The 14,074-nt window shown below is 38.0% G+C and overlaps 1 protein-coding gene across 3 annotated transcripts in view; it reads left to right on the top strand.

Moving 5' to 3' along the window:
- Positions 1-14,074, top strand: part of PRIM2 (DNA primase subunit 2) — a 116,623-nt gene that overhangs the window by 34,158 nt on the left and 68,391 nt on the right. The window contains exon 7 of one of the 3 annotated variants that reach the window (XM_054195758.1): positions 6,318-6,841. The exons of the other annotated variants lie outside the window; for them this stretch is intronic. Within the exon in view, the coding sequence (XP_054051733.1) occupies positions 6,318-6,389 (72 nt within the window). The 3' untranslated portion in view covers positions 6,390-6,841. Of the gene's footprint in view, positions 1-6,317; positions 6,842-14,074 lie in introns of those variants that run through there. 3 annotated transcript variants of the gene reach the window in all.

Genomic DNA, 14,074 nt, shown 5'->3' with positions numbered 1-14,074 from the left:
TGATGGTGCCTCCTCTGTCTGAGGGAGGAGGCACAAAAGTACTGTAATAGACATGTTTTGTAGTAAAAATGGATTTTGAAAGACAATGATGGATTTATTCAGCATCCAGGGTCACAGGAAAGTCTCCAGGTATAAGTGAAATTTTGTAACAGCTTGCGTGTGGTCTGTAGATTTTGAAAGGACACTGAATTAGCTGTTCAGTGTCTGAGTTGTAGAAATGCAGAAAATAACATGAAATATCAGGGAAAGAGACTAATGAAGACATACAGTTTCAATTTACATGTAGCTTGTGAAAGATCTTTTTAGCTATAATTTTTTTCTGTATTTATGTAAACAAATTCCTTTTTATGTAAATACTAGTATTTTTCTGTTTGTAAGGATTGATGTTTAAATAATGTGTAGTCTTGAACAAATAGCAGAAAGCAAAGGGGTTTTTTTTATTATCATCTGTCACGAGTTAAGCAAAATGACATGATTTATTAATGACTACAGCCTTTGTTTATATATGTACATATGAAAGAAATGGATTAAATTTGGATGTTGTGCTTACAGCTTCTTAAGTAATAGAAAACCACATCAGTTTTTCCTGTTGTTTTCCTAGTTGTGCAGCCAAAATGAGGTGAAGGTTGTTCTGTTACCAGCTTTGTTAATCCCAAAGGGTTTGTGTTACTTTTTACTCCATCCTTTGGATATATAGACAATAAAAATAAAATTTTAAATGTGGAAGTCCCCCCCTCTCCCCTTCCTCCCCCTTTAAAACTGAACTGTGAGTCAGAAGAATCCTCTTTGGAATACATGAAAATGTTGAATTACTTCTCTAAAAAGTGGGAAGAATCCCACCAGTTGTCAAAGTGAATGAATAAAACTATTAATGGGTTCTTATTCCAAATGACAAGCTTTGAAAGTAATTTTTGGAAGACTTGAGTCTCCTAGGCGCTATTGTAGAACGCTAGCTGGGTAAAACCCTTTGGTGACAGAAAGCAAATACCTGTTTCTCAATAAAAATTGATGATACCTCATATCGCATGAACAAATAAGTAAAATAAATGTAACAGGATGTAGGCTAAAGAATAAGAGCTATGAATTAGTTTAGAATATATTTAAATTTAAAATCAGTCTGTTACCTGTCACATACAATAACATTTTGCCTTGTTAGATATTTTAGTAAGTGGAATTTCAAAGGCAAATTACACTATTTCTTTTGAAACATGCTTCTAGACTTTACTGGAATTGTTTCTCCAGATTGTTTTTACTGAACAAATTAAAATCTTGGGGTTAATCTGTATTTAAATTTGGTATGTTCTCTGATGCTCCTGTGTAAGAAATAAAGGACAGTGGAGAGGAGACATCTTGATGCTGGTATTTACTTTCTCTTTCCATGCTTACAGTACTTCATCACTCATAGTACAACTAGCCAATTTTAGAGTAACCAGTTTTAAATAGTAAGTCCAGTTGGACTGTTGATCTGAAGCTATTTTGGGAGGAGTAAAGAGGGAAGTGTTGTGGATCATCTGATGGTGTGCATTTGCCTAAATTTTTGGCTGGGAAGTAACCCCTGATTTTCATTGTCAGTACGCTGCCTAGTGGAAAACCATTAGGCACTTCTATCCATCTATATATTTTTTCATATGGCATAGAATAATGCTGGTAAAGCCTGAAATGAAAGCAGAGAGGTGATTGAGGTAGTAATTAGAGAGGCAATAACAAAAAATTCTTCCAAGCTGCATGCTTTGAAAACCAGCACTGTGTTTAGATCTGTGCCTTTGGGGAATTTTTTATGGTTCAAAGATAATGGGTAATTCTTTTGAAGTTCACAGCCTAGTACCTGGCTCTTTAAAGAGTTGGATTGTTTCATGATTGGATGCAGGGATACCGCAATTCAGTTGGTGCAAAAAAGAATACATCAGACAGTGCATAAGCATAAACCTGTGCTCTACTGGCAAGGGATTAAAAAGTAGCTGTGGAGTAGTGGAGAATAAAAACCCCTGCCCTGCCCTGCATACGGTGCTCTGCCAGCGTTGCTAGCAAATCTGTGCAGAAGCTGTATGAGGGTCATTGTGAGCGCTTCTTTCAGGTGGAAGCCTTTCCTGTTCCTTAGGCGTGAATACTGTTAGGAGTAGTAGAAGGATATGAGATAGTTGCAAAAAAGAAATCCATTTTCTTTTCTTATCTTTTTCATAACCTCCTTTGCCTTTGAGACAGTGTCTAAAAGCCACAGAGAAACCTCCCAGGAATAGAAAAGAGGCGGCTTTTGCTTGTGTGTGTGCATGTTGTGTGTGGCGATGTGTGTGTTTTGTTTGCTTTTTTTTTAAAGATATGATTCATTGTAGAAATGTACTACTTTGTATAGCAGATGATAACATACTCTCATCTAACAAGTGATTGCTCCAAGCTCAGAATTAGTTCTTCAGCTTTTTTCCTTACATTTTCTTGTTAATGTTGGGTAGCACTATTGAAATCAGTCACACGGAATCACAGACTGGTGATAGTCACCAAGAACTTCCCTGGCCACTGATGCATGTTCCTTCATCCACTTAAATGGCATAGCAAAAGCAGTCACAATGGGATTGTGTATCTGAGTGTAATGATATGACTTACCTCTATATACTAAAAGTTTCTTAAACTTTTAGTATAAGCATTACATTTTGGATTTAGCGTAGTTCACATCTCGGCAAACAGTAGGCTCAACAAGAGCCAGCAGAGCACCCTGGCAGCAGAGAAGGTCAACAGTATCTTGGGCTGTATCAACAGAAGTAGAGTAGGTGGGCAGAGGGAAGGGAACCCCCTTTACTTGACACTCATTAGATCACATCTACAGTACTATCTCCTGTTTTGGGGCTCCTGATACAAGATAGATGTTGATAAACTGGGGCAAGTTTAGTGGAATTCTACTCTCGGTTTTACTGACTAAGTTGAGCCTACTGTTCACAAGATCTTCAGGTCTTTTCCAGAAGAGCAGTTCCCCAGCAAATTGACCACCATCCTGTACCAATGCAGGGGTTTGTTTTGTCATAGGTATAGGACTTTTCAGTTGTGCTTGGTGAATTTCATGAGGTTCTTGTTAGTTCTTGGTGAATTTCATGAGGTTCTTGTTAGCTCAATCCTCCACCTTGTTTAGATCCACCTGGATGGCAGCACTGCTCTTCGGTGCATTGACTGCTTTAACTGAACTGGTGTTCATGAACTTGATGAATGATGCGTTTTGTCTCCTCAAGGTAATTGGTAAAGTTATTCAACAGCGTAGCTCTCGGGATAGGCACTTGAGGAACTCCACTTGTAACTGGCCTCCAGGTAGTGTACAAAACATCAACCGCTACCCTTTGAGCCTGATAACTGTTGTTCGTCAGGAGCTGCTGGTTTGTTTTGATCTCAGTAATAAAAGCAGTCAGGCTCAGTAAAGTGTTGCTTAAAATGCCATTTATTGGAGGTAATATGATAAAAAGAGGATAGTGCTGATAATCTTATTCCCTTTGGGTTCTGGGAACTCAAGAGTTGGGGTCTCAAATGAACCACCAACCAGGGCACATCTCACTGTGCACATCCTTTCTGTGAAAGGTTACCCCATTTTGGTCTTTTGACCTCTTACAGGATGTTTTGTTCATCGTTTCTACATGTTCATGTAACAATTTGTTGTGACACTTTTAAATAAAAACAAGAACATGCACGTGGTGGAGCAGCTTGTAGGAGTTGCCCATGGGCTGGTTCATTACAATTAGCCACCTAAGTTTTTGTCGTGTGGCACAACACAGGCCAGAAGGCCAAGTTACACACGCCGTAGGGCACAGTCCAGGCCTCCACCTGCTCAGGTTTACTGTTAAGGGAATCCCTAACTCCTTGATGTAGTGACCCAGTTGGGGTCACTACAGTAATCCAAACAGGTTTTCACCCATCTAGTAGTCAGCTTATCTGGACTATAAAATTGCAGCTTAGATAAAGCTGTAGAATGCTGTATCTAAAGCATTTTGTTAAAGCCAGAGCTCTTTAGCCATGGATCTCCTCTTTTTGCCTCAGAAGGCAGCCAGGTTGCTTAAAAATAGATTTTTAATAATAAAAATTATTTACACTTGGTGAACCCGTGTTGGCTGTTCCCGATGGCCTTCTCTGTTGTGTGCCCAGAAGTACGTTCAAAGAAGACCTGCTCTGTGACTTTTGTAGGGTCTGAAATGCAGCTGACTGTCCTGTGGTTCCCCAGTCATCCTTATTGCTCTCTCAGAAGATGGGTGCAAGACTTGTCTTCAAGTCATGAGGAGCCTCTCCTGATTGCAGTAGCCTTTCAGCAACGATAGAGAGCAGGCTTATAATGTCAACTCTCTCAGCACCCTCAGGTACATCCCATCAGGGTCCATGCACTTGCACGAGGGGATATTTCTTGGTAGATCCCTTACTCAATCTTTTTTGACTACTTGGCAGTTCTTTGCTTCCTTGAATAATCTTTATAAGGCATAAATGCCTGGAAACTTCGTCAGTAAAGATGAGCAGAAAATGTAGAGGGTAGAGTTGCTCTTTAACTTGCATTTGTCTCTTAATATGTAGCAGTATTCTTTGAAGCTAAAATACTTAAGATCTAATTTATTTCTGTTTACTTTTGGAAATTTGAAGAGGCAATATGTAATATTCCTTTTCTGTTTACTGTGTCCTGTCACTTAGCAAACATAATTATACTATGCACTTTTAGTATTACTTGGAAATGGTACAGCAATTATACTTCATTGACTGCATAATTGGACTCAAGCAAAAGTTTTCTGTATTTGCAGTATTCAAACTGCAAAGTGTCAAAATTGGAAAATACTTCAAGGTAATTGCCAATTTATGAGCTAGCTTTTAAAATTTTGTTAGGTTTTTTTTGTGTCTGAAGTCTTTATTCAGCTTTTTAAAGTGAGCTCTGTGAAAGCTTTTTCTGCGTTGGGCTTGAATTCAAGGAACCTTTCACATTCAGAAGAGCAAATCCAGACAAAATGCTAAAAACTAAACGCTATGGATCAGCCTTCTCTCCATGTCGCCGCAGTTCCACATCTTATATCATGCAGTCTAACTGGACGTTCTGCCTACTGAGCATGGAGTTTGGAGCAACTTTATCAGTTTCGTGTTTTGTAAGCTGACTCTGTAAGCTGCGGTGGCAGTTTTAGTTCTGGTCAGCAGACAGTTAATGGGGTTTTCAAATTGGGGAAAAAATTCTGGCTTGCCATCGCATCTAGTCTCGCTTGCGATCAAACTGTCAATGCATTTTTCTTGCCGTTCTTGACCGATACGTGACGCTTCCAAGGTGTGTGTGTCCGGGTGCGGAATTGCTTGGAGTGGTCGTAGCTGCACCTTCTGGCCTTGGCCATCAGAGGGCAGCGCAAGAGTGCCGAACGCCGGAAGGCAGGAACATTGTGCCTGAAATGCAGCCTTTTGCGTGGCAATGGTGCGCCTTTAAGGAGGAGATGAAGACATGGGTTTGAGTTCTTAATTCTAAAGAAAAATGTGTTGTATTTGGTCTAATGCGGAATGTATGTAAATCAGGTTGATTTTATTCTCTTGGTATACGCCAAATGCAAATAAGCATTTCACGAAATGTCATTAATTTTTAGTTCTGTGATTAATTTCCCTGTATCTGTCAGTATGAACTCATAAGCAAAAATTAAGAAATGATCAACACTTAAAAATTCTGATGATGTCTTAACAGTACCTTCATGAATCTGCTTGTATATGCCATTCATAGTTACTAGGCTTTTATGTATTTGTGGTGTGTAGCTCGTTCTGGTTTTTAATCTGGTGTAGCAGATATCATCTGGTGCATTTGAAGTTTTCGGTGCCTCAGGTAATATTATGTTTTGTCCATGATGTTATGACTATAGAGGTTAATCTTTGAGTCATTAGACTTCATTCCATAAGGTTTAGCGTCAACTAAACTGAGTATCTAAACATAAATGAACAATTATATTTTTCTATATTTTTTTCTTAATTATTGCTAAGACTGCTTAGTGTTGATATTTATTTTTTTTATGGGCAATTCCTGTTCTTGTTTTCTTTTCTTAGTCTCTTAGTTAATTTTGTTCCTAATGTCATTGTATTCTTATTAAATGGGCACTTCTCGTTCCTTTTTTTAATACTCTACGTTAAAAGTTTTGTATCATCTTTAGAAGATAAGTGATTATTTCTCTCGGAATATTTTTTTACCGAGTAATGTCGGTAAAATACTGGAAAATACTGGAAAAAATACTAATACTGGAAAATAATGCTGTTTAGACTTACCCATAAAATGAAAAACTGTGTTATTAATCAACTAGCTACTCATCCCTTTCAAAAACTCTGCTTCTGTTTTCATGTCTTTTCAGCTTTCTATGATTATTACTTGGGCATTTTCCTTCAGCATCCCTTCAGGTTCCCTCAAGTCTTCTATAAACTGAAATACTGTAGATGCATCCTCATCAGTGGACGTCTGGCTGTAAGAGTCATCCTGTGTCTAGAGCTTTGGTTTTGGCCTTGATATGACTATATTTGTTACCCCTAACCTTAATGTGACTGGTATTCTAAACATTCTTTGTATGGTTTAACATCTGTGTGTGTGTGTTTGATTTTTATTTTTTTTTCCCTGCAAATGTAGCTTATTGGATCTCTGCAGATACCATTTTACCAGTTGGATATTTAGAGGGATGTCCTGCATTTGATACTGTATGAATAGCACAGACTGTTCCTGATGCTCTGGAGTCATGTGGGTACTGTTTCCAGTCCCAGATTTTTATTCTTTGTCAGCACAGCTATGAAATTGCATGTCTGGTTTCTTATAGAAAAGACATATTTCAAGTTTTAGCTAATATCACAAAGTTATGTCTAAACCTTTTCAAGGAGAGGATGTAGCATTCATACCCTCAGTTCTGAGCTGTTCAGGTGTTTTGTTTTGTTTTGGTTTTTTTTTTTTCACTGACCTGACCTCCACAGACCCCTGTCTTCAGCCCATCATGGGGGAAGGAGGAAAGGATTTTACATACAGAGTTTGCAAAAGGTCTTCAATTTTAACTGTATTATACTGGGTCATGCTGGCAACTGGCAAGTTTTATAAGAGCCTGGGATGGCCTCAAGCTCTGTGTTTCCATTGAAGGGAAAAAGAAATTTACAAATCTTGCTCCTTATCTAGATCTCTCAAGGCTAGATATTCTGTGGAGATGCTTTACTTTTTCATACTGATTTTTGGTTTTGGTATTTTGATGGAGCAGGAATCCTCATTACCAAGTGCAAATCCATCCATGTCTTTAGAACCAGCAACTGAGAGGTGTTCATGCGTCCTTCTCATCCCCCATCAATCACATGTGTCCTTACAGATAAGTCTGGAGAGGGGTCCTGTACAGTCTCATCTTAATGTAGAACAGAACAAACTTGTCAGGAAGCTCAGCAGTCACGGGTCAGTTCAAGTCATGAATGTGGCCGTGCCAGTGGAAGTTGACTTCAGTCAAGCCTTGTCACTTGAACACATTGCAGTCGATACCTTAAACGTGTCTATTAAATTCAAGTGTCCTTAATGCACTTAATGACCCTCAACTTCATTTCTTTATTTTTTTAAAGGGTTCAGTGTTTAAGCTGATCTGTTTATGTATTTCAGTATTTAATATGGATGTACATACCTGTATGCAACCATATGTTTCAGTGTTCAAAATGATTGCATACTGATATGGTCACCATTCCTTGCTCTGGTACCTGGACACACATGCAAGAATATGACATAACTATCTCTACATAGTACTCGAGAGCAATGTTAGAAGTTTTACTTGAATTCACTTAATTTTATTTCTTTGTTTTTTCTATTAACCTTGCCTTGTTCAATTGCTTCATGGAGCTTCCGTATCTTCTTAGTAGCTGGCATAGGAGAAAACCCGAGGTGCCAGATTACTTGTTGCAGTGGCTTTCCTCATCCTCAATTTTTCCAAGTCATTGCTGCAGTCAGTTTGATGTCCTGCATCTTTAACTAAGCCTTCTACTGTTCTAAATACTCTTATCACCTACTCTCAATCTATTAGTGAAGCCAGGTCTATTTTCTTTCATTGGGCTAATAGTAAGATTTGGAATCAGCTTACCCAAGGCAGTTTACAAATAAAGTGTTAAATGACAATCTTATTTCCCACAGACTTGTGTTCTATTTGAATTCTGTTCCTTGTCAGATCTGTCTTCTGTTGTGTTGTGTGTTCCCTGCCTGGGAACAAATCCAATTCCGCAGCAAGCTTAAAAATCCAAAACAGCTCTATTACAGAGATCTCAAAAATAAATAAATAAATGAAACACAGTGCTTACTGTTGGTAGAGCCACAGCCTTAAAAAAAAAAAAAGTTATGCTTAGGTGGTAACTGTGCAGCTTACTGCAGCGTTAACAGAGTTAGCTACATGTGGCTCTCTTACCTTCAGCTCCGTATCTCTGCTATATCATGCTGTGACTGATGATAACTCTGAGAAGTGGATGAAAGTAGTAACAGATGCAGTTCCATGCTAACATAATGATTTTATCCTTGGGATTTATGGTGATAGCTCTAGTAAAGGCTGTGCATATCTAGCACACACGGAGGCAAGTGTGTTCTGAACGTGATTCTACACATTGCAGCTTTACTGCATGTGAACTTGAACATAAGCATAAAGTTAAGATTTGCTTCTAATTTGGCTTGGGCCTACCTGATTTAAATGGCACTGTAAACTCAGGTTGTCTTGCACATCAGGAGCAGCCTGAAACCCTGTTACTGCTGATGTTCTAGCTGGTAAGCCAATGAAGAAGTAGAGGTGTGAGTGACAAAACACATCCGTTTGGAATGTGCTTATCTGCTTCTGCAGTGATCTGCTCTTGTGGCAAGATAAAGCAATAAAATAGCCTTGAAAAATATTTGACACGTCTCCTGACATAATTTGTCTGTAAGCTCATTTTTGCTGTTTCCCTCGTGTAACAGAGTTTTCTCCTACAGTTTGCAACAGTCTTTCTCAACATAATAAAGGTAATAGTGGTACTTTGTCAGTATTACAGATCTGACTTACAAATCCTAACCGTAATGTGTTAGTGATAAAAGTTCTTTCCTGTGTTTTTCAGTTAGCTACTTGCATTTATAACCCACGTTTGTGAAGTCTGTGTTAGAATAGCAGTGTGCTGTATATACTTGTGTACTGCATAGATCTGAAAATATAGTTTAATCAACTCTGTTATGATCCAGTTATGCAGCATTAGATTAAAGGCCCCACAGGTGGCATCTGTTTAGAAACAGATGTCTGTTTGTAAAAAACAGGTATCTGAAGATAGTTTGAGCACTCGAAAGGATTTTTTTTTCATGTCTCTTGCTGGCCGTAGACCCATTAAATTGCAAGTCTGTATTGAAGAAGGGCAGTGTCAGGTATGCTTGCTTAATTATTTGTTATTAGAAAGATAAATGTTATTTATCTGCAAGACGAAGTGAAAGGTCTTTGGCATACAGAGTGATTCTAAACCAGCCCTAGAACTGCATTCTGTGAGTTAAAGCAAAGGTATTCCACATTTTGCACGCTAGTCCTAATGAAATACTTTTTTTGCTTACAAAAAAAAGTTAATCACTGTTTTTTGATGTACCTTACAGTGCATTTAAATGCTTGTAGTCATTAACTAAGAGAGTACTATAAATTATATATCTATATTAATTGTCTACGTTCAGGCATTTTTTTATTATCTAAAACTTGAATCAAAAGAATATGTTTGTTTAGGAAAATGAAACAGACCTGTCAGTGCAGTCAGTGAATTTACTATTAATTTAATTAAAATTGAGACTACGTATCACTGCTGTGGTCAGACAGTCTTTGTGGAGGAGGCAGATCCATTTAGTGTTTGAATAGTGAAGTTTTGAATGTGTCATTCCTAAAACAGGATTTGCCTCGCTAATGAACAAGGTGAGTGGTGAGAATGGTTTAAATTTCTGTTTGCTTATTATACCTTTTCAACTTACTTATCAGTCCTGAGTATTTTTCTCAAAAAGGTGAGGACTTACTGTGTCTTCTTTATATCAACTAAGTAATTCAAAATTACCTGGAACACATAAGGAAGATTAAAAACACAAACAGAATATTGTAAATGACTTAAAGTTCATGGGGTTTTGATAGAGATTCCAGTTAATTTTGAGCATAATGGCTGTCATCTAAAGCTTTTTTTTTTTTTCCTTCCCTGAAAAGAAAAGATATTGCCTTACATGGCAGAAAACTATCTCTTGCTAGATGATACAAAAGAGCTGCCCATTTTTAATACTACTTCACTGGTAGTAAGGTTTTTGCACTTTGTGTTTAGATGTAGATTATTTCATTGAAGAGTATAGTAAAATAGAAATTAATTGGTAAAATAGTAAAAAACAAAACAAACAAAAAAACCCCCTGCATGACAGCATATGATTAATATGCATTTTTGAGCACATAGTTAAAAAGCGATTTCTTAAATAAAACACTGCACGCTGATTATGATTTACTTTCTTCTTTTCCCATCCACCTTACACCACTTGTCAGGGGTGGGTAAAGAAACTGGGAATACAGGAGTGAAGTTGAGCCTGGGAAGATGAGGGAGGTTGCGGGAAGGTGGTGTTTTGGTTTTTGTCTTTGTTTCTTACCATCCAGGTCTATTCTAATTGTCAATACATTTAATTACTTTTCCCCAAGTTGAGTCTGCTTTGCCTATAACAGTAGTTGGTAAGTGACCCATAAGCTTTTTGATCTGTTTTCTTACAGCCTCCTGTTGAGGAGGGAGGGGTATGTGAATGGCTGGGTTGGAGTTTGACCCTTAGCCAAGGTCCACCCACCAAACTGTTTTAGGGTTTCTATTTTATGCCCTGCTCACGCATTCTGTGAAGAATAGAGAGTCACACCAAACGAGCTGTCTTCTCTTGTCAAACTGTGACTGGTGCCATGGACTCTGAACAGGGTGCTCCAGCTGATCATGGGTTCAGGTCTTGGTTGGTGGCTTCTGTGCGTAGTACTTCCCCCTTGGGCTCAACTTTTTTGCAGTGTTGGATGTTCATGGATGTGTCACCTCCTCCTGCCCAGGACTACTATTTTTCACATATTTATTGTTTTCTAATTTAGACTCTTGGCATAAGCTGTCAGTGGCCTCGTTGGTGATGGTATCTCTTTGACCTTCTCTGTATCTAAGACCCATTTGCTGTTGTTACCTGAGGTGATATTGTTTGGCTTTCTGGCCCAAATGTATTGTAAGAATGCAAAGCTGTTACGAGTTCATCCATGCTTCTTTGGTTTTGTCCTGTGCATACCTAAACGCTTAGAGCAAGGCAAACGGAGTCTTTTGGGAAAGCGTAGCACCATAAAAATTTTCTGTGCTTTCCTCGTTTTCCCAGATGATTTCCTAGAATCATCTAATGAGTTAGAGACGGACAAGTGTAGTCAAAATCTTATTTTTTTGAGTGACGCTTCCAAGCAGGTTTGGACAATATGGAGTTGTTTTCATCTGTCATTTATTAAAGGCATTAGGTGCAGAAAGTTTGAGTTTGAGGGTGAAACAAAATAGCGTTTCATTGCATGTGCTCTTTCATTTTGACTTATTGAGCTGACCTTAAAGAGCAGAGATAATCTTTTAGACAAATAATTTCCCATTAATCCTTGCTTTGTAAAACAATGTCATTTATGGGCCTGTGGGGTGACTGTCATTGCTTTGGCATTTTATCAGAGCTGTTTTCTGTTTTCTCCTTATCTCTTCCATTGTCTCTTGCACATATTTGAAAACTTTTTTTTTCCCCAACCTCAGTAACCGTATTGTCCTTGTCCCAGATAATTTTTTTTTTTCCTCCTGTTTGAGTGTTCTAGTGTTCTGCACAGACTTAGTCTTAGTGAGATCACAAGTTCGTGTGAAGAGAAGCTAGTTTTCTTATGCAAAATGGAGAGATGGAGAGTGGCATTTCACATGATTTTCAGTAACCATTAAAGAAAATGTTGTAAAAAGCAAAATTAAAGTTTAAGAACTATGCAGATTTGGAGTCTGGGTTTTTGTGGTCATAGGGACGATGCAATGTGTTGACTGCTATAGGAGGTGTGCTTAGTAGGACTTGTCATTGCTGTGTTTCAGGAAATAAGGCCTTTAATGAGTATTTAAAAAAAAAAAAAAGTGTCACTCAACACATCTGGTCACAGTTTAGTGAGAAGATCACTGGAGCCTTTTTGGTGTCCAAGTATTTTGCCACACCAATCTGCAAAAGAATTAATAAGTTGGCTCTTATTGACAAGTGATTATTTGTTATTATTTGCTATTGTTGTGTTGATCAACTACCCAGAACAAAACCGATCCATATTTGCATCTAGTCACTTCCAAATTGCATATAGACCTTATTTTTTTTTATGCTATATTTAACAATGGCTTTACAGGACTATGTAGAAAGTAGCTTTTCATGTACTTTATGTAGTCTTCCCCCACACAGGTTATTTTCTGTCATGAGAGCATGCTACAAGTAGTTGTGAGCGGCTTACATCCTTTAGGGCTTTACAATTAGTCAGCTGCCATGGCGAAACAGATTTGATGCTAGCAGCAGGAGTTCCTTGGCTAATATAAATACTTGAACTAGTAATTACAGCCTCTGATCCTCTGCCAATAGGAATTACATCCTCTCTTCCTCTGCCTCAAGGGTGGTAAACTGCTGTAATTCAGGAGGAACCAAACTTCTGCTGTCTGTTGCTATCAGACACTTGGCCAATACCCATTGCATATTTTCATGGCTCCCAATGGATCATAAACTGTGGTTTGAAGAATGCTAGAATCATACCAAGAATACAAAGGATATTTACTCACAGATTTTGGCTGGATATGATTGAAAATGGATACTGGATCTGTTCAAAGACTAATTCTTGGGGAATATGTTCTTCATAAATACTTTTTTTTTTTTAATGCCCCCTTTATTTGAGGACGTTACTCTAAAGTGTCTTCTCTCCTGAAATGCAATGGTAATACCTGGTGTGGCACTTCTTTAGGTTGGCTATTCTTCTTTTGCACATTCAGCTGGCTTCAGACAGCCACTTCTGTCTTTCAGTCCTCTACACTTTTGGTTGCTGGACTCTTTTTCAAGTCTTTTAGACTGTTTTTAGTCTTTTTTCAGCCCTTGTGCTGCAGTCATTATGTACATTTATTTGTTCAGTGTGTAATTATTTCATTAGTCATCTCACAGTAAGTCAGATGCATTAGCTAATAGGAGCAGCTTTCAGACTTTCTTCCAGGTGAAAGAAAAAAATACAGGCTGGTGAGAGTCATGATCCTCATGGCACCCTCTGATATTTTGGAAGTGCCCTGTTCTTGAAATCTGTCCTTGACGAGTAGTAGATGCACCTCAGTTGCTAGTAAACTGTTCTTTGTTTTTCTGCTGATCTTTTCAATTACATTGTTATCTGAGCAGGGGGCTATTTTCCTGTTATTATTTCGTTGTTTGGATACTTTAGAATTTAACAAACTAAAAACTCAGAAAATTCACTTGTAATCGACATATAACATATTTTCCTTGTGAAGTCTGCTGTTGTGTACAGTTTATGTTCTTTTTTTGTAGTGTTTTGCTTTCTGAGATACAATAGTGTCTTTCAACTAATATTTTCCTGTGAAACTTGTTAGGACTTAGTGTCTTTCAGATTCTTTTCTCTATTGAATGTGGAGATATGGGTTAAGATGGACAAAAGCTGTTAATTCTAACACTGAAAGATGAGTGTTGATAGCAGGATCACTCTAGCCTCATTTTCTCTAGGAAAAATGTGCAAAGTAGTTGTCATGATATTTACTTACCTTTTGACTTGCTGGACCTATGTTGGTTGGTTGAAAATGAGTCTGTCTCTGTCAGTGAAGCTGTATTAGTTATTGCCCAGAGGGGATATGCAAACTGAAAGACACAGTGTCTTGCTGATATTAGATGTAATGCTTTTCATACAGTTCACCTTCAGGAAAGGTTGAATTGCCTTTATACTCTAGTTAGGAATGGATTTGCTAGCCTGTATATAAGATTCTGTTAAGGGAGGTCATTCTGTATACTTCTCTATGCAATTGCCCTTCTTCTTGAAGAGTCATTGACTTTCAGATCCAGGGTGTTTTCTGTTAAATATGTATTTGAATCTAGTAGGAGGCTTATTAAGAA

This window comes from Rissa tridactyla, chromosome 3, assembly GCF_028500815.1.
Source record: "Rissa tridactyla isolate bRisTri1 chromosome 3, bRisTri1.patW.cur.20221130, whole genome shotgun sequence".
NCBI lineage: Eukaryota > Metazoa > Chordata > Aves > Charadriiformes > Laridae > Rissa > Rissa tridactyla.
This window is presented reverse-complemented; position numbering and strand designations above follow the sequence as displayed.